This window comes from Kryptolebias marmoratus, linkage group LG20 (genome assembly GCF_001649575.2).
Source record: "Kryptolebias marmoratus isolate JLee-2015 linkage group LG20, ASM164957v2, whole genome shotgun sequence".
Classification (NCBI taxonomy): Eukaryota; Metazoa; Chordata; class Actinopteri; order Cyprinodontiformes; family Rivulidae; genus Kryptolebias; species Kryptolebias marmoratus.
In genome coordinates this window covers 8,075,817-8,097,295 of record NC_051449.1, presented here as the reverse complement: position 1 = coordinate 8,097,295, position 21,479 = coordinate 8,075,817, and the positions used below count along the sequence as shown (strand labels likewise).

At 38.9% G+C, this 21,479-nt stretch overlaps 2 protein-coding genes across 5 annotated transcripts in view; one reads left to right on the top strand and one right to left on the bottom strand.

Annotated features, from left to right (window-relative positions):
* The window catches only part of egfra (epidermal growth factor receptor a (erythroblastic leukemia viral (v-erb-b) oncogene homolog, avian)), a 40,704-nt gene extending 32,174 nt beyond the window's left edge, over window positions 1-8,530 (bottom strand). Inside the window, exon 1 of the mRNA XM_017426054.3 lies at window positions 8,251-8,530. Coding sequence (XP_017281543.1) covers window positions 8,251-8,329 — 79 coding nt within the window. The 5' untranslated portion in view covers window positions 8,330-8,530. The remainder of the gene's footprint in view (window positions 1-8,250) is intronic.
* The window catches only part of mmp16b (matrix metallopeptidase 16b (membrane-inserted)), a 30,515-nt gene continuing 17,533 nt past the window's right edge, over window positions 8,498-21,479 (top strand). Inside the window, exons 1-2 of one of the 4 annotated variants that reach the window (XM_025008000.2) lie at window positions 8,498-8,631; window positions 15,767-15,881. In XM_025008000.2, coding sequence (XP_024863768.1) covers window positions 15,804-15,881 — 78 coding nt within the window. In that variant the 5' untranslated portion in view covers window positions 8,498-8,631; window positions 15,767-15,803. Of the gene's footprint in view, window positions 8,632-9,520; window positions 9,582-15,766; window positions 15,906-17,074; window positions 17,692-21,479 lie in introns of those variants that run through there. The other 3 variants (XM_025007998.2, XM_025007999.2, XM_017426081.3) reach the window with 3 other exon arrangements.

The following is a 21,479-nucleotide window of genomic DNA, read 5'->3' as shown; positions in this document are numbered from 1 at the left end:
AAATTCTGTCCATTAAAGTAATGAACAGAATCAGTAGCCCTGGCGAAGTTCAACTCTCATCCTGAAGAGGTCCGACTTACTGCCGGCAATGCGAACCAAACTCTCGCACCATTTGTATCAGGACTGAATGACCAATAACAACAGATCCCCAATCCCATACTCACGCAGCACCCCTATAGGGTACTCTGGGGAACACGATCAAATGCCTTCTCGAATGCCTTCTCCAAGTCCACAAAACACATTTAAACTGGTTGGGCAAAGTCCCATGCCCCCATCGAGGACCCCAGCAAGGGTAAAGAACTGGTCCAGTGTTCCATCGCCAGGACGGAACCTGCATTGTTCCTCCTGAATCTGAGGTTCAACTATTGACCAGACTCTCTTCTCCAGCTCCCCTGAATAGACCTTACTGGGGAGGCTGAGGAGTGTGACAGCACAGCTCCCAGGATCATTCAGGCACAAAAACTCTTCCACCACAATAACGTCGGAATTTACAGAAGAGACAATCATCTAAAGATGCTTTAAAAAGCACTTGGCTGTAGTATGATGGAGTGATTGGTTACATACTTAAAATATGTGGCTTATACTAATAGTTCAGTGGGTTCTTTCAATAACAGAGTAAATTTAACTTGCAAGTCAGATGACTATGTCTCTTTCTTTCCAGCAGTTCCTGGCTTTAATCGAAAAGAAAACATGCATTAATGAAGATGTTCCGCTCAAAGTCCCACCAGGAAATTTATTCAGAGCGCAGTGAAACAATGGTGCTGTTGAAATTTACTGGGCAATTACAAAAGGTAGAGCACTGGGGTTGTGGAGCGTGTCATGTTTTTGAGACGCAAGAGTTTAACTGATTACAGATTGACACTGTCACTGAGCTTTGCTACAAGTCTACGAACAAGCTGGCGTCTATTATTTTCTGCAGTAAAATAACTATTGTGGTGCTGATGAGATCTCAGAGATGTAAAACCTGCTTGCAAAGCAATGGAATAAGGAATTGACGATCTACTTTGATCTCAAAATAAAGCCCAGTGGTCTAATTTGTCAATCTATGTGATCACTGTAGGACATTTGATTTATTGGAACAAAAGTGGTACAGATAGCCAAAGTAGTCAGAGGATAAACCCAAATAAATTACTGCAAGCCCTATCAGTAGGTCAGAGGTTGTTTATTAAAATTTACCAATTTGATTTTACAATTTAAAATAATAAATCTTTTTCACATCAGCTTGTTAGTGTTGATACTGCCTCCCCGTTAGGATAGTAAGGGAAGAAATAGTTCCTCTGCTGATATATTAGTTAAATGGACACTTTCACCCATCCTGAATTTAAACTCTTAGCCAACAGGCATGCTTTTCTCTTCTCTGTTGACACAGGGGTGTAAAGTCATGTCTACAAGCCAGGTTAAGGTCAAGGAAGACAGACAAGCCTGTGTCAAAGAAGACAAAAAAGACCAGAATAAAGAGTCTTTTGTCCTGAAACTTGGGGTCTCTGCATTCATTTGGACTTTTTTTTTTGCTTCACTTTGACTATGGGGGATTTCCTTTATCAGGTTATCTTATGGTATTTAGGACAGTTACAAACCCAGAATGTATATTTCAGTTTCTGCATTCTCTGTAAGATATACTTTTGTTGGGAAAGCCCATCACAATAGACCGATGTCAGCTGAAAACTTGCTTTTGTCTCTATAGTTTGGACCATTTCAAATACAGCGACAGTGGATCCAGAACAAAAGAAAAAAGTCTGAAAGCAACACAGGTGCATATAAAAGTTTTCAAATGTTTGTGTACAAATGAAATTTGTGAGATTACTGAGGCATTTTTCTCTGAACTTTGACATTTATGTAAACCTTGTTGTAAAACAAAAGCTTATTTCTTCACTTTTCCTTGCAGATGACATGAAAAGACCTAATGAGTCAAAACATCTTTTTATATTTGGCAAGTTAATATTTGCTAATACTTCAATTTTAGGAAATTCTGGAAATTTTAGTCTTGACTGACATTCTGGCACACCCTTGCAAAGAAGCATGTAATGCCTTAATGACAGAGGTAAAGAAAACACATTTTCTAATGGGTAGCTGAGCTATAAGAATGAACAATTAGACAAGTCTGATCAGGATTTCTTTGGAAAGCATAAATAGTTTTGTTTTTTGTAAATGAAACGCATTAAAATATCCAAACCTAACCAATGTTAACACGGTCAGCTGCCAGAAGTACTTTCAAGTAAAGTGAAGCAACAAAATTGACTTTAGTAGTTGTCAAAACTATAATCTTCCTTGTGCTTATATGTCTGTCATCTTTGTTCACAAATGTAAGAAGACTTCTTTTTCACTAAGATAGCCACTAAATTAGAAAAAAGTAATACCTTAAACTAATTCATAAGGATAAAGGCTAACATTATTTAGGATATGAAGCAAGAAGGCAAATCACTATGAAAGGAAATACAAGTCCAACCCACTTACAGGAAACTATAGGAAACCATGACCCTAAAATGCAACATTTATCATTCAGTAAAATATTAAAACAACCAGCGGTTATATCCTAGAGGAAAGTTTAGATCAGCTACCACCCTTCAAACAATGCTTCCTTCTGAAATGTGTTCAGAGATGTGTCTGTGGAGCCATTGTTCTCCTCCCTGTAGGGGATTTCTTTTTTGGGCAAGCACAGTTTGCTGTGCTCAGTGTTGCTCCTCAGGACGACCTGCAGGTCACTGGAGGAGGTGACATTACCGACAGGAGGTCTGTAGGATAATGGAGAAGAGACTCTCACCTGCAGTTTGGAAGTTCAGCTGCTAAAAGGAGCAGACTGCTGCCTCTTTGATGAAGGACTACACAAGGACAATTTCAAAATAAAAGATCTCACCCCATCCATCCGATGTTATGTTTGTGCATCCTGTGATTCTTCCTTTGATCCGTTCACCGCCCCTGTCCATCTCATTGACACGTCTTATATTTGCATGGTGACACAAAGAGCCGTAGAGTTCAGAACTGAATACTAATACAACTTATTTGTTTAGACAAAACAAAGTGCTGCCTTAAGAGCTAAAACTCTTTTTTTAATACTTTTTCAGTATTTTGATTGAACAATGATTCATTAATGGGTCTGTAAAATATCAAAAAATGTATAAGGTCTTGTCCACATAGAAACATAATTTTTTTTATTTGTTGTTTTCAAAAATATCCTCGTAAACATAGCATTATTTCTAGCAATGTCTTCATCCTCCCAGAAATACAGAAAAGAAGACAAAAAGCTTTAGTAATTATGCCAGGCTTGTATTTGGCGCTGAGACACTGCCCTGACAATACACCAAAAACAGAAAACAAGGTGAGGAAAATGTGAAGAAAGCTGGGTGCAAAATGTAAATACAACAACAGGAGAACATGCTTGGGGTCAAAGGTTGGGTTACAGATGGGACTATGACATCATTTTCAAAAGGCAGCATTTTGGCTGTCTACACAAAAACACAAAAGTGTTGTTTCAAGTTTTTTTCACTCTAGAACCTGTTTAAAAATATATATCATATTGGGGCTCCTAAAAATGACATTTCTATGTGGACGCAAGGCTAAAACAATAAAAAGACAATTTATTCACAAGAACCATTCCCATGTGCATGGACCCTAAGGTTAAGTAATCAATCTAAACTTTAAAAAAAGAAGATATTCAAGGGACATTTTCTTCTCTCTCCATTCTCTGTGCTCTATGACTGATGTTTCAGTCCTGACAAATATTATACTGATAGCTATCTGACAAAACATCTCTTCAGAACTGACCAACAAAAGCAGCAACTGTTCATTAAAAAGTAAACAATTTGACAGATCTGTCAAGAGTAGGTCCCAAAAAATGTGATTTATATAATGTAAAATGATTTTCACAAGGTGCAGTAATTTAATCTGAATTAGGGATCACTTCAAAAATGTAAAAGAAATTAAATCTGATCTATTTATTAGCAAACCTAGGAAAGATGATCTTTAAAAGAAATTACAAATTCAATTAGAAAGGTGTTTTTTTCCCCCTCTTTAAACACAAGGCTGCACCTGATGAGATGGAAGATAGCAGCAGGACCTTTTTCCAGCCTGAATACCTGGGTCTCTTTCCACAGATGATCGTGGAAAGACCATAAATACTGTGGATGACTTTGTTACCATGCACAAACAAAGGGTGCAAACCCATTCAATCAGTAACCACAGATTCACTCATTCCTTGCTAGAGGTATCCAAATTACTGAGGCAGAACCAGACATATAATTACCATCTTACAGGAGGGCTTTGTGACTCGATGCACAATAGATCAACTGTATTTAGATGAGTTTTAAGAGCAAAAATGGAAAGGACAAAAAACTGTTTCACTTCTGAGTTTCTTTGTTAGTGAAACTCATGTCTGGTTTTGAGTGTGTGCTTCGTGGTACTAATCTCTGCTGCCCTACGAAAGCATCCGAGCAGCCAGATAATCTGCTCTCCACAGAGGTGCTATTGTCTTCAGGTGTAACCCAAATCCTGCACCTTGCCAGCAGTTCTCTAAAACTGCTCAGACATGGTGCAGTTTTTCAAAGCTGCAGAAAGCTTGGCCAGAAATTATACTCCAGCTCACACGGCCCCAACCTAAAAAGCTTTATTTCTAACAATGGCTGCAGCAGATGTAGGTCTGGGAAGCTCGTCAGAGACGCAGGAAGACTGAGTTCGGCAGCAGCAGAAGTAGGAAGACCACTTTGGCCTCTAAGATTATACCAGATCATAAGCAGTATTTCACTATCACTCCTGTAGAGTGGGCTTTAATGCAAATAAAGCATGTTTTGCTGTGAAAGATGGAATAAAAAAAGAAAACCCCAGATGATTGATGATGGATGCTGGCTTGTTAAATCTAAACTAAACACACAGGGAAAAACACTTTCTTGAGATGCTGAAATGTGCTGCAGAAGTGAAATTTTGCCATGATTCAGCTCGACTTCTGCAGCATACTTTTAATGCAGAATTGATGGAGCTAAACTTAATGTGTATCCCCCCCCACCACAATTTCATCCAGTCAAAAGCTGGAACAACCCAATAGTTCAGTAAAAGCATAAGCGGCCTGAATCGAGCTTCATATTGGGGATTAAGGGTTTAGTCTTTGACATGCTTCTGTGATTAATCTGATCCGTCACACGTTAACTAGCAGCAAATAAATTAATGAATAAATAACAGCTATTTGACAGGACAAATAAAACCAGAATTCCAGGTTTGACTCCAAACAGGACTCCAGCTGATTGAAAGTAATTTGCTATTTAATCTGGCTCCATTTCTTACTGGTTTTTGAAGCTGTGCAACCTCAGAGCAGAGGACAGCTGAGAAACTGATCGGAGAGCAGGTTGGAGGATCGTGTCTCTTATTCGGCAAGCCGAGTTTGAAAGCCATTAAACCCAGTAAAACTGGTCCCTGAACAAAGGTCTGACAGATGGGCTTCGCTGGGGGAGTGACTGTTCATGAACCACAGGACAAATTTTAATGAAAGCCTCAGAAGATTAATATTGGATGCACATCTAGGACTGATTAACTTTTGGAGTCCACAGCTAATTGATACTGGGCAACACAAAACTGGCCATAACTCTGTAATATTTGCAATATTTCAGGAGACTGTGCAAAATGTCATTCATAAGGTTTGACCAAAACGGCTATAACTCTATAATTTTTCATCGTTAGACGATCCCAGGTTAATTTTTGACATACCGGTACATAAAATAAAATGGTGAGTGATATGTATTCATTCTTTGCCATTAGTTATGGGTGGATTTAATCTTTTACGGTTAAAAAAAACAAAACACGGTTTGCATGCAGCTTTCTGATACATTGTTTGTTTGTGCAGTATAAATCTGTGATGGGTCGTTTACCTTTCCAAATTATTTTTCAAGAGTAATTTCAAACAAACAAGTTGACACAAGCTTGTTCTTATTAAGACTTTAATTAGTCAGCTGTGCCCCACCTAGCATGGACAGATGGTGGTAAACTATCATCCCAGGGTCTTAAATTATAGTATTTATCAGAAAATGATTGCATGCATGTCCTAATGACAACGATGAGGCATAAAACGCCACCTATGAGGAAGAAGGGCATTTTGTTTTGCCTTCCTGCTTGAAGAATTTGCCCCCAAGGCCTCACGAGAGGTTTGTGTCTTGTCACTTTTTCCAGTCCTGAAAAGTCTACAACCCTGGACTGTGAGCCTGTTTAAAAGCTCAGCAACATGCTGAAGATGTTAAAGGTGTTTCCATCCGAACTGACACACAAACCTGCAGCCATGTTTAAGAAATGTTGCTGAACAGAAACTGAACATGTGGCTCATTTGGCTGCTGTAGAAGGTGCATAGGCTGATGTGGCTGCAAACGCTAAGGTTGTGAGCCAAAGTGACACACACCAGGGTCGTTGGTGTCATTTCAGCAACCTCCCAAAATTTGTTACCAGTCATGTGCTGCACATGTGGCGAAGAAGTGAACAAGCTGAAGGCAAAAAGTATGCAAACAGATCTGTCTGTGCATGCATCTGCAAGATCCATCAAAAACAGCTCAAAGGTAAACAGAAGGAAAACTATGGAAACATTTTGAACATAACATACTTATTCTAACAGGTTGTACAGGTTTGTAGATTTTTGTTCAATTCTGTGGGATCATTCTGACTCAAATAGGTTATGACCAATTTTCAAGAAAAATACAGTTTTGTTTTTTGTTCCTTTTTAAACAATCTACCAAGGCTTATTTGGGAAACAAAGTTCAAATCCAGTCATAATACACTTTTAGGTATTGTTGATTTTTTTATAGACAAGAACCAAAATATCACAAGGACGTCACAATGTATATATAAAATAATATAGCTTAGACTCTTGAAGCAGCACTTAACGGAAGAAATGATTCAAAATGATACAATAAACCAACCTGGATGCTTAGTTTTAGTATGAGTCACTGCCATACACTTTCTACTACAACAGCCCAAACAAATATTTGGAAAAATCATTCATCTGTTCCGTGTGACAAACTTATCAAGATGTACAACATCACCAAAGTGCAAAAACGTTTATAGCTTGTTAAAATTAAGTTGGACACTGGGAGAAAAACAAATTATGCAAAATAAAAGAAAAAATTCAAGTATGTATCCCGGCATCTTTGACCCAAAATTGGCCCACATTTGTTTAGAATTCCTCAAATCTGGCAGTTGGAGGAAGCTTCACGTGTGCTGCTGGTGCTGAACACACGTGTTTCTCTGCTCATGGGGAGGAAGAGCGCTGAGCAGCAATCAGTTATAATCCAAGAGAAAAGGAAGTTCCAGTCATTAGGGAGTAAAGTGATACTACTGGTCACTTTCTCTGCTGACATCTGCAGCTGAGTCACTCAAACCAGTGAGATTTTAAATCTCAGACAAGAGCATTCTGAGCCTAAATCATAATGGATAATATGTAAATAGATTTAAACAAAAAATAAAAAACAGCAACATGGAAGAACCAGGCAAAGATAATCTGAGAATAGTTCAGTGACCTTTACATCAGGGCCAATCAAGACTGTGCTTAAAGATGCAAGACAGTGAAAATTAAAAAAAAAAAAAGATTTGTGTTTTTTATTTTATTTTGTTAGCTCAAATCTTTGCAAATTATCTTTTTATTTCATGCAAGAAAGATGAAGATATTATACCCATACTTAAAGCTATTCTTTTTTTTTAAGTATTTTTCCACTAATATGATGTAACAGGATGTTTAACAAGTACAAATGAACCTCAGTGGAATACGAAAGTACAAAAATTGAGAAATGTGTGTCACTTTTAGACCTTTTAACATAAGTGACAAATTAAAAATATAACTCACGGGATAAGAACAATTTTAAAAAGGAAGGATTGTGCCAGCAAATTGCTCAATCAACATCCCCTCCCATCATCACCATCATCAGTGAGGAGGAAACCAACTAGATCCTCCTGGCCAAGATGCTCATTTGTCTAATTAATTAATTGGCCATTAAACCCTGCCCTGTAATGCGCATGCGCGTACACTCAGGCTCATTATCTGTTACTTTTGCAGCAGAGTAAAAGTGTTCTCTTTTTTAAAAATTATTATTTCTGAGGCTTGAATCAGGTCGCAGAGTGAACAGCGAGGCAGTGAGAAACTTTTCTCCCTCCTGCAGGATCAGGTTTCTCTTTCCCTCTCTGCGGCTTGGTGGCCAGCCTGTGATTTTCTACCAAATTTATGTAAATGTCGGACGAAGCAAAAGCGGGTTTGAAAGCAAATACAGAAGAACAACCGCTCTCACGTACCTCTCTTTTCCGCCAGAACACAGGAGCCAAAGCAGAGCAGGGAGGTGAAGCTGATCCAGGGAAGAAAACGAGCTGCCATCGTCTCTTTTTGTTTTGTTTGTTTTGTTTTTCCCGGAGCTCTGGGATGAGACGGAGTCACTCCATGTCGACAGGACGCGATATTCCGACTGAAACAACTTGAAATGAGTGGTTTTATTTCCCTCTCCGCTTGAGTAGCAGACTTTTTTTCACCCCCTTCTCTGAGAAAGTCAAACTTTGACAGCTCCTCCTCCTCCGTGCAGATATCTTCAGCAGTCTGAGCTCAAACGGCACGAGGACAAACCTCTGGTTGGTGTACGTCACCAGCAGCAGGAGGAGGAAGGACAGATGCGCCAAACCCAGGTGAACACACACACGCACACACACACACACCGAAATCCGCTCACTAGCTGTGTTCGAGCATCAAAAAACGTGACTCGGCATCAAAAGAAAAACAAACAAAAAAAAAACACATTATCTGTTAGAAAATGTTAGGACCTTTTAAGTAAACTTCCTGTAGTCAAGAAAAACACCAGGAGTTAAATGAAGTCAGCTTTTATGATCCACTTCCTCGGCAAAAGATAAGCTTTATAACCACAACATTCCCCTGGGAGAGCGCAACGCATTCACCTCTCTCATCTTTATATTTGAAATAATAAGTCACTAAATTATGTTGGCAATTAAAGGCCATGTCTTGGAGGAATGCATATCACCCGCCACCTTTCAACCTGGCCAGAGCTTCAAATCAAATTGTCTGGTGTGGAAAAGCCACCTTTTGCGTAACAACTCCTGTCAACAGAAAATAAAATAGCTTCTCATCACAACACCTAATTGGTGTTAGACTGCGTGTGATCTGTAGTGGATCGAGTGCATCATATGGGTTTGCAGTGAACTGTTGTAATGTTTTTACGCGGCTTTTCTCCGCCTGAATAATTAATTTTTTCCAACAACAACCAGTTAATTTACCAACAAGTCCTTAACTGTGTTTATTCCTCTCACCGTGGACAACAAGCACTGAGAATTTGGAAACATTTGTTCTTTTTTTTGCAAAAGTTACCAGCGGGAACCAAATATTTCAGCCGTCTGAAATAATCGGTTCCCCCACCTTTTAGCAGGTTATCGGCGCGATCTCGTGTGATATGGCGAGATCCCGCGAGACTTGTCAGCGCTCAGCGTGTGTTGTGGAAGACTCAGCTACAACCACACCAAATTGTAGCTCAGTAATTGCAAAACTGACTGAAATATAGCTATCTTTGGGTTTCATAAGGTTGCTTAGCTGCAGCGGCCATCTTGAACTGGACTGACCCCAAAAGGTAATCTGTTGATGCGCCTCCAGTGTTAACTTTTCCGAGTGTTTCATTAATTTCTGTCCAGTGTTTCATGAGATATTTTGTTAATAGACAAACAGGGTGGATGCCAAAACTTACTGGCAAAGTTTAAAATGAAAATATTGTGAAATGTGTCGTATTTGTCAGGGATAATGCAGCTGCTAACACACCAAACTGCAGCTCAATATTTGTAAAACTGACTGAATTTTAGCCATCTTTGTGTTTGATAAGGTTGCTTAGCTGCGGTGGCCATCTTGAACTGGATGAACTATTTTTTTATTTATTTAAGGTTTGAAATAATTGACTTTTAAATGTTATTTATATGCATTCTTTTCCCTAATTTGACAGTTTTAGTTGTTCTTCCTAAAATAAAGATATTACACTTTGGATAAAATAACAGCTTTATGCGCTGAAAAATGTTAAAGATTAATCAGCCGTACAGGTTTTTGTGTCTAAAACAGGAGAGTTTTGATTCTATTTCATGTCTAAAAGTTCATTTAATGATGCTAAATGTTTAAAGTAGATATGTGATTAAAATACTTATTTAAAATACACAGCACAGATGTCTGCAGGCTTGTTCCAGGGTTGTTGCACGTCCACATTTTGTAAGTTTTGGTCACTTATTATAATGTGTGCAGAAACTCTGGTCTCTTTTTGGTGAATGCCTAACGGTGATGACTCACACAGGATGGACCCAGACTTGATTGAATTTTCACTCGCAAACAGGGCCAGCTTCAGGTTGTAGCATTCTGTGATCATTTTCCTTGCATGTGTTTTCTCCTGTACGTGCATAAATGACACTTATCTGTCCGCTTGTTGACAATCTCTCAGCCTTGGACCAACATCTAACCGGACACCAAAATGTGTTTGTCGTTGGCGTACCCATATCAGACTCTGTGGGGACAGAAGTGATAGAAATCATTTTTCAGCCTGGTGTTTATTCTATTATCGCGAGCTAATGGCTCAGCAAATCGTCTTTGGTCGTACTGTTGGAGGAAGGGGTTATTGTGTTGAGTGAAATTATGGCCGTGCTCGTCGGCAAGGCGTTGCCTAATGTGAGGCTAAGGTTTCAGATGAGGCCATGAGGGCTTGTTTTCCATGTTGCGGGTGTGATGCAACAGTCAGTTTGAGTGTTTTAACTGCTGTCGTTGCTTAACAGATAAACTTGTATCATTATAACAGAGGAAATGTTTCGTTAACTGAAGGAACTCTGTCAAAGACGCAGGAATTGTACTAAATTTCTAAAAAAAACAAAAAAACATTATCAGAGGCTAGATATTGCTGTGATACTTTTTGTGAAAATGTAATTTTTGTTTCACTTCTTGGTCATTGTTTTGCTTTGGTTCAGGGTTTGGTTTGGACACCTTGAAGCCAAGGTTGTCCTCTTTAATCAGGTGGACTCCTAAAGCTAATCAGCAGATGTCCATCGAATGATGACTTTCTGAGAGTTCCAATAAATTCCATCCAGTGGCTCGTGAGATATTTTGCTAACAAACACAGATAGGCAAAAACATTGTCCGTTTGCCTTCAGTGGTGGGTGATATATTAAATGTCTCAGTATGAAAAGCTCCTAATGAAAATGAAAAAACTGTATTAGTTACAGTTTTTAGCTTGCCTTACATTTATTTCTGCTGCAAGAAACTGTTCCCTCTGCACCACTGATACAAGTGAAACAAACACAGAACAATGAGGATTCAGAATAAAGTGAAATGAAAGCAAAGGAATTAAGCAAGGAAAGGTAGGAAAAGGTTTAATTAGCAAGATGGGAGATAAAAGCTCCTGGCTGGGAAAATAAACCCATTCTATGCTGAAATACTCTTCTGCTTTCCATCGTTTTTACTTTTAATAAGCACTGTGTGTATCTGTGGATAATCTGGAACATTATAAATGAGTGTTATTACCACAGCTCATATTTCCAGTCCTTTTAGAATAACAATTAGGGCCAAGCATTATATGGCACCCCTTCTGTTAACAACCCTCTGAGTAATATTTATACAAGGACTCTCATTAAATGCTTCAGTGTGGCAGAACGGTTATGCAGCCGTGGGCGGTGAGACAACTTGTTATCCCACAGGTCTGCTATCAGAGGTGCATAGACGGGACCCAGGCGAACCAGCAAGCTCACGATATTTGTCAAAACATGCGGAGGAAAAAGTAACAAGCACCATCACCGCCGCAGCCACCGCTCGCGCTTGTTCCCGGGCACGGCGGAGCTGAGACGGTGCCGAGGAGGCAGGGAGGAGGAACATCTGCGGTCATATAAGAAAACTGTGATATGAGATTAGAGATTCTGATCTCCTTACACATCTTATACAATTTATACATCAAAGTGGATGCTTCTTTTACAGCTTAGATTATTATAAAGTTACGTTGCCACATTGGCACCCAGTCAGTTGTTTTTCAGAAAATTTTAAGGTATTATTACCTGTTTCAGTCACATTTTAAGACAAAATACCAAACTTTTATTGCTTTTGGCTTTTCTTTTGCAAATATGTAATCATTCTCCTGTCTCAGAATGTAAAGTATGAAATATATAATTTTGTTATAAATATGCTAAAACAACATATATATGTTGTTTAAGCTCAGATCTGTTGATTTAGATCAGATGATTAAAAAATGTGACTTTTTACTTATTTGTTGTTTAAACAATTTTATTACAGCTAAAAATAAATAAATAAATAAATTAGATCGATCTAGAGTAAATTATGTAATTATTTTTTTATTAATTCATTCTCAATTAGGACTCCTGAAATTATTTATCTGGTTTGCTTTGCTCCCTGTTGGAAGATTTGCAGACCAAAACATGCACATTATACACTGTAATATGCAAAACATTAAGTATAACAAAATAAAAATAGATTCTAACAAAATAGATTCCAACAAAAATCGAATCACGTATGGACGTAGACAAACATAAGTGGAAAAAACAGGAAAAATATAGAGTTGAGAACAAAAATCTACTTGAAACTTTTTGATTTTCCCATAAAATGACAAGCTGTTATTTTTTCTTTTTAAATGTTAATTTTTTTTTTGTAAGGAAATATGGCTGTCTGAGTTGCTGAAACGTTTTTTCCCGGCACAGATTTATCTCTTTATAAATTGTATGATTTCAGACTCGTCTCTGCAGTATTTCAGGCTCTTGTCACAGCAGTCAGATAAGATTTCTATTAGATTTGAGCGACTCCATAACAACGTTAATAGGACCGGTCTGAATGCTGTTTTCAGCAGTATGGTTTAAAAGCCTCGAGCGGTCAATGCAAACTGTCAAGCACCTATTAATTAGGTTTAATTGGACAGCACAGTGGCTTTACCTCCTTTCTTACCATCTGCCTGCCTGCAGGTAATTCTCCTGCAGCTAAAATTAGATAAAATAGTAAAAGCAAACAGCAGAATGTAGAATGAGTTTGTTTTGTGGTGCAGGTTACGCAACATGGGTGTAAATCCAGGGGGTGTCGGTGGGGGTCAGGACCCCCCAATTCTGGAAAAACAGAAATTGTCCCCCCCCCAATAAATCATTTGAGGAAACTATATTTTTAAGCAATATAACAAATAGAGAGCAAATTCACCATTTAAAATGAAACATTATAACAAAAATTATATCCCCCCCATCATTCTAACAATGGTACAGTCCATCATGATCAGCACATAGGAATGGTGTAGATAGCGTGGATAAATGCCTTCCAATAAGCCCAACTTTAATGTAAAGAGTTCCTGCTTTTCATGTGGGAGACGTGGCTTTGATTCCTCACACCTTCACTCATTTCCTTTGACCATTTAATGTTTTATTTTTCTGCTGCTAGCTTAAATGATTTGCTCCCAGTGAGTAGCTAGTTTGCAAAAGTTCACTTTAAACAAATGACATGCGACACGTTTTATATATTTCCACTTCTCAGTAAAACTTCTACAAGTGGATATATTACTGAAGTGTAGAAAGACACGGAAAATAGGCGTAAACCTTTAGAATGAAGAAAACTACTCCCATATTTCTACATTGACACTTACTCATCATTATTCACCCTGCAGAGTGAACACAGTAATAATCTTTCTGAATGCTGTAGGTACGCTAATCCAAAATTTGGTTTACACGTTTCCATGGCAACACTGAAAGTGAGCGTGTGCGCCCCGTTCTCCCCGTGGTCGTGATGTAAATGTTTCTTTTTGGACTTTATTGTTGTGTCTGGATGCATGTCAGATGTTTACTGACTTGTTCCTATATTTCTTATGTTTTGTGTTTTTATAAAACAGAGAATAAAAGCGTTGTAAGTCACCTGACCGCATGAGCCAGAAGCAGGACCAAGGGCCTTAATGAATAAGAAAAAATAGCGCTGATGGAGAAATAATCCAAAACAATTAAGAAAAAAACAAACAAAATAAAAACAATCCAATATGGAGAAATACATTTGATGCATTTCTGCAACCGGTCTACCTGGTGGTAGTTAATGTTTAATTTTTTTTTTTCATATTACAACAGTATATTTGACTGTATAATAAGGCCCCCCCCATGCACAAAAAAAATTTAGCTCTTTCCCTGTTTACTGTCCCGCCCAATAATAGAATGGGGTTTTCTCTCTTGGCCTTACACACACATTTTCTTCTGTTTTTGTTATGAACTATAAACCTTATGCCCGGATCCTATCGCTCTGGGTTTTGTTTTCCTGACCAGGGCCCCTGGTCTTTGGCTCAGAGCCATGGTCTCCTGCCAGAACATGCAGTCTCCATGGCATCCCAGCGCGTTACACAGTAAACCTGAGAGTAAATGAATGAACTTGTTTTGGTCTGATAGGAATCCTTTTTTTATTTTCAACTTTTCTACCTGTCACATCCTGTTTCACAGCAGAACGGCTCGTTCTCGGTTATGAGTAATGTCAGTAATAGTTTAAAGGTTAAAAGACTCGAGGGTTATTCAGCTTTGAGGTCTCAAAGTGAGTGGCACACAGAGAGTATAATTACAAATGTAGCACTTAAAGTGTTAAAACTGGCAAAGTGTTCACTAATATCAGGTCTAAAGCAAGAGAAAAAACCTTCTTAGGAGTAGTTTAAATATAGTTCTTGTATAAATGAACACAGAAGCATGCAGAAGATATTGTTGAGAAGCTTTATTAGTGCTGGTTGTGGCGAGGGTTTTTATTCAATTGTGCTTTTTATTTTATTTATTTATTTATTTTTTTTTGCGAGCAGCTGCCCATTCTGTTAAATCCATTCAAATCTGGGATTGGGCCGAATATCTACAACCACAGGAAGCTATGAGTCATTCGCAGGCATGAATGGAAAAGATCATGGAGGTTGACTAAACTGGGTAGAGCCACGTTGTGCCGGACTCAGCCAAGGCAGAAATATACGTCAGCTTGATTCATCTCAGATTTCTGTTAGAAGAGTGAATGAATGATGTCTCATTAGATCCAAGACACAGCTAAGATGATTTCTTTTGGAGACGTCTGACCAGTCAGGAGAAGAGATGGATTTGGGCCTAAATACAAACCAGTTGGCTTGAATCCGCCCCACGGCCTTTAAAACAGCTCAAAAATCTAAGGATGGGGGCAAATTCTAGTGCTTTCCTGTTTATACAACACATTTTTTCCATATGTTGTTTGCAATTTAACTATTTCTGTAATCTTTATTTATTTATTTATTTTTATTTAGCTACTCCTATATCAGAATGTTCAGCTCATTCAGGAGACAAATGTTGTGACTTTTGTTTTTTTGTAACTTTTATGCTGTTGTATAATATTTCTTTTCATAGAAATACACTGAAATTTCTTCAGTTCCTTCAAAAACATTAATTTCTGTAATCTGTTTCAGGAGACTTCCTCTATATTTATCTTCTTATGTTATTTTAGCTCCCATTCTGTTACTTTTAGCTTTTAGTTAACCTTTTGCTAATTTTAGCTTTCAGTTAGTGTTCTGCGTTGTTTTTGTTTTTTTTAGCTTTAACAACTTAGTTTCAACTTCTTCAGCAAATTTTGAACGTCGGCCCTCTGTATTCACGCTGCATTTTTGCAGAAAAAGTAATTACTCTAGTTTCACCTTTTTCGTTTTCAGTTGTTTTTTGTTTGTTTGTTTTTTTGTAACCCCAGCTAGACAATAAAAAGTCTTTTGTATGGTAAAGATAACGAGAGTTTCCTCCTTCCTGCCTGTCATATCTAATCAAAGCCATTTTCTCTGCTCCTTAGGTTATCTGGAGTGGACTGAGGTCCCACTTTGTCCTGCATGGTGTCCTGGATGGAGCCTGAAAGCTGGTTTCTCAGTGAAACACTGCCACCTCGTGGCCTTTGTCGCTCAAAGCAGGTTGTTGACCATTTTTACAAAAAGGTGAAGAAACTATAAATGTCTTGAAAAGATATGGTGGGGGAGTTATGAAAAAATAAAAATCAAAGATAAAAAATCTGTGTTGGGCGATTGAGCATCGTTTTTCTCCTGATTGTTGTGACAATCATGGAGCAGTGTTTAATCACTTGGGATAGTTGTAGAAAGTATTGTTTAAAATGTCACTGTTGAACCTTTGTGTTCACATAAAATGTAAAAAAAAAAAATAAGTGAATTTGCTTCATCACAGTATTGGCAAGGATGAATCTAAAAACAAAACAAACAAAAAAACACAAAACTGCTATCACTCAATAATTTTTTACAGATATTAAACTAAAATTTGATGTGGTAGTAGCTGAGACCGATCACCAACACACATCCTAAACGCTAACAGATTGCACATGTTATTTATTTGAATTATTGCCATTAACTATGTAGAGTCAATTCTGTCAGTCTGTTAACAAAATATCTCTTGAACCAATGGACAGATTTTGTTGATTTGGGGGGATAACAATCAGTGAATGTTCTGGTATAACTGATTAACTTTCGGAGCCAACTCAATTAAAGATGGCCGCCACAGCCAGCTGACCCTGTGAAACACAAAAAGGGCTGTAACTTGGTTAGTTTTAGAGACACTGAGCTTAAATTTGGAGTGATTGTAGCTGAACGTCGTTCACAACACATACTCCAAGTGCCACTCATGGCATAAGAGCCTTGCCTAAAACTTGGGCATTAACTCTTAGACTCTTTGTCTGTTAGCAAAATATCTCACAAACTATCTGAAACTTTCTGAAATCAATAATTGGCTGTCCATCTACAACTGATTGACTTTTGGAGCCAGCACAATTCATTAGGGTGATAACTCAGTCAGTTTTACAGATGATGAGCTAGAATTCGGTGTGGTAGTAGCTGAGAGTCATTCACCGCGCATACTCTGAGCACAGCATTGCACGTAGTGACGTATTTTTATTTTATTTTATTTTTCAGGATGTGACCAAAGCGGCTACAACTTTGTCAAGTTTCATTATAAGATTATTATTATTAGATAAAACTCTGGCCTGAACGGCGGCGGGCGATATGCATTCCTTCACAGAATGCCAGACCTTTAATTTGGGCATGTCAGGATGAAAGTGCACTTTGTGTGTTGGAGACGGGAGATGTGCAGACATTCCTGCAGGACCGTGTGTGTGCGCCTCTCTCTCTCTCTCTCTCTCTCTCTGCGCTGCCTCTGTAGGGCAGCTCTCCTCTCATGATGCTGCCGAGCGCCGCTGCGCTGTGTGAGAAATCAAAGCGCAGGCGTCGAGTCGGGAGGGAGCGTGTCTTTGCGCAGACTGGGTACCTACTGTACATGGCCACTGATACCGCTGGATACATGTAGCCCCTGGTGGAAATAGGAATGGCGAGGGCAGTGTCTCTAACATGCCGCGTTCTCTCTGCTTGACGTCGGATCTTTTCTTCTTCTTCTTCTTGAAACGCCGTCATCATCATCCTCACCATCATCGGGATTTTCGAAACAAAAGCGCATCACCGGAATTCAGCTGAATCCGCCTCGACAGCTCGCCCGATGCTTTCCATCTGACACAAAGCAGACGGGCGGCTTCTCCTAATAAACACTCGGGGAAAACAAACCAAAAAAAAAAAACATAAAATAAACACAAAACAGGTCATTATGACCTTAGTATCCGCCAGTAAAAGAAAAGCACCGGATTATTTGTACGCGGCAGCATTCTGCTTGCATCTTCTGCTTTGGATTTCCGTGTCCGGAGAGGAGCATCATCAGTTCAGCGTTGAGGTAAGAGAAACATGGCCTTCCCTTTTTTTTTTTTTTTTTTCCCCCGAGCATCTCAAATGACCGCGCTCTCTTCTCCACATCATCCGCCTCAGCATCGGGAGGAAAACAACAACAACAAAAAAAAACCCATCCCTGTGCACGATTATCAAAAGGCATAAAGGATGGAGACATTATGAGCGGCGAGCAGGAGATAAATCCTGATTTACTGGGCGCAGTGAAACCGGAGGGTGCTCATTTCATGTTATTACATTGCAGTCCGTGAACTGATCTGATCCACTAAAGAGCTGTTTGTTTCCACAGAAATGCTCCTCCTGCTTGTTTTATGACAGGTGATCATGAGGTGAGACGGAGAGAGGCTTTTCGACAGCATCACGGCTTAAGATTAAACATTTAAAAGTTGCACGATAATAGGATTTGCTACCTGATTAATTGATGCCATTTCCATCCTCACCACAGGCTGCCCCCTCCCCTCCCCTCCCACCACCCTGATGAAATTAAACGCTGGAGCTGACACTAACACACGCATCATTATTCAATTTAATGGCTCACTGAAATCTGCCCAGTATCTGTTTTTAAAAAAATAAATAAATCTGTCTTTAGACAAACACAAGCCACAGAGAGGCAACACGCCCACAGGGATAAAGGGAGATTGGAGGGGGGGAGATAAACAAGGCGTTTAGCTAAGCAGAAAAGGCAGAAGGAGGATCATGGAAAGAGGAGACGGTGAGCACAGAGCGAAGACTGTGAGATGAGTTGTGATAAGCTGCTTGGACACCTCTGGTTCTGAGACAGAGCGTGACCTCTGGATGATGCTCGGATTTACTGGCCTTTTTTAGTTCCTTCCTCTGCATCAAGTCACACTCTGGGTTTGTAGGGCACGGGGAGTCAGGGCCGCAGTCCTTCACATCACACACACGCTGACTCGAAGCCGAGACACTGTCACCGCTGGGGGTTTCTGTCACAGGCCGGTTGCATCTTCACTGTGCTGTCCAGAGAGCCCCGAACCTACGGGGTTTGCAAACTTCACAACCCAAACAGCCGTTCCTGCTCCTTTTCACGTGAAATAAAATTTGCCCAGAGTCGCAAAATACACTTGAAGCTTGAACTGAACACAACACAACTCAGCGAGTGTTCTAAAAATATAACTCTGATTCCAAAGACGTTGGCACGTTGTGTAAACTACAAGTAAAAACAGAATGGAATGGTTTGAAAATCTTATAAACCCAAATTTTATCATATCAAATGTTTAAATGAAGAAATGCTTTGGATAAAATCAGGTATTTTGGAATTTGATTGCAGCGACACATCTCAAAAAGTAAAGACAGGGCCATGTTTCCCTCTGGGAAGCATCTCTTCTTCTTTTAACATCAGTCTGTAAAAGTCTAGGAACTGAGGAGAACAGCTGCTGGAGGTTTTGGAGAGGAATGTTGTCCCATTCTTGTCTGATGCAGGATTCTAGCTCCTCGACAGTCCAGGGTCTTCTTTGACAGATTTTCCATTTCATGGTGAGGTCAGGACTGCAGGCAGGTCAGTTCAGCACCCGGACTCATCTACTGCAAAGCCACGTTGTTGTAATGGACGCCGAATGAGGTTTAGTGTTGTCTTGCTGACATATCAAGGCCTTCCCTGAAAAAAGATGTCTGAATGGGAGCACATGTTCTAAAACCTGGGTACACTTTTCCTCATTGATTGCGGCTTCTCCAGACGTGTAGGCTTTGGCCCAGAGTAGACAGCAGCGTTTCTGGATGGTGTTCACATTTGGCTTCTTCTTGAACCAGCGTTCATGGATGACACAGCGAACTGTGTTTACAGACAACGATTCAGGGAAGTGATCCTAAAACCACGCAGAACTTCTGTCCAGAACTGAATCAGCTCTGTTTTTAATGCAGCGCCGCCTGAGGGCTTGAAGATCACCAACATCCAATATTTACTTTCAGCCTTGACCTTTGACCTCCAGAGATTTCTCCAGATTCTTGAAATCCTTTGATGATATCATGACCCGCAGATGACGGGATATTCAAAGTCTTCACATTTTTTAGAAGGGGCATTATTCTGAATTTGTTCCACTCTTTTTATATGCAGTTTTTTGCAAACTGGCAAACCTCTGCCCATTTTTACTTTCCGAGAGCCTCTAAAATGCTCTTTTTCTACCCAGTCCTCTTACTGATCTATTGCCAGTTAAATTGATTTTTATTTTTATTGAAATGGTACACTTTTTTAGTGTAAACATTTGATATGTTTACTATGTTTCATTGAGAATAAAATGGGTTATGCAATTTGCAAATAATATTGTATGAAGACAAAAGTTAGTGCAGTGTTTTGGGTATTTATTTCTCTGCCCTCATAAAGGCACAGAACTTTGTTTACTTCCAATTTCATTCAGTTTTTATCTGGGTTATTACAGTGACTCTCCACGTGCTTCTATTGTTTTCCTGTTGTGGTTAAAAGTTGAATTATTATTCATTTCCATGTTAGTTTCGGTCAAAGCTCCAGAGAGCCTCTGCAGAGGGACCGAAGAGCCACATGTGGCACAGACAGTTTCTAACGACAGACAACATGTCAAATTGTGCTGACGCCACTGAACAGCTTCACTTCAGGCCCACTTCTGGAGTTCAGCTAATGAGAGGAGCTGATGTTAGTCTTTGCTTCTTGTGATGCATGATAGACACATGTTTTTACCTCCAGGTTGACAGTTTCCACTCAGAAAGTTTGTGCAACATACCTACACGAGTTTAATGAAACTTACTAGAGAGCCGGAGTTAAAGCAGAAGGAATTACCCATTATATTTTGGAGCAGGTCCAGATCACTTAGACCGTGAAGGAGGATTTTTCTCTTTGAGTGCTTTTCTATTCCATCAGATTGAAAGAAGGTTGTAGAGTTTAAATAAAGCACGAGTACAACAAGAAATTTGCCATTTCCTTGACTTTTGTTTGATGGAGTTGAAAATTTTAAATTACCCCAGAAAACATACGGCTACATAATGAAAGGCACCAGATTTTGTTGAACCTCAAATTGTTTCCAGGTGGTTTAAAAGGACTAACAACATCTTCGTTTATTTAATTAAATGTGCAGCCTTTTTCATAAAAAACTTACATTTTTTTTACAGAAAATATTGGTACCTTCAGGATGTCTAAACAAACTATACACATATATGTTTTTCCATACAAGACTGCAATGTTTTAGGAAGACGTTATTATGGTGAATGGATGTTTGTAATCAGTGTTGGTAATGATCAGCTACTCAGGATTGTTTAAAATAAAAGTTCAACTAAAAAAGCACATTAGTTACTATTTATTTAATTAGTTAATTTTATTAAATCAACATAACACCTAACATCCAAGATGTGATATCAGAGCTGCTTTTCTTTCTTTTTCAAATGTTATGGCAATCTTTTATTTTTGTTTCTTTGGAAAAGGCAAATAGCCGGAAAACAACTTAAATAAGTATTTGCTTATTCTGTGAAAATGCAGTGCTGAATGGCTGCTGAAATTTGCAGAGGAAGTTGTTAAAGCTAAAATAAGCCGAACCCTAGCTAAGAACAAAACGGTGCAAAACAGCTGCTAAAAACAAAACGAACAACAACGACAACAAAAAGAAAAATGCTAGTTAAAATATAAAAGAAACACTATCTTAGCTAAAGATAGCAAAACACTAATTAAAGTAGCAACAGCCTAGCTTAAAGCTAAATGTAAAAAAATAATAACTAAAATCTAAAAGTAGCAACATGCAAGCTAGAAGCTAAAATTAGCATATGACATAATCTAAAAGCACCAAAAGGCCAACTAAA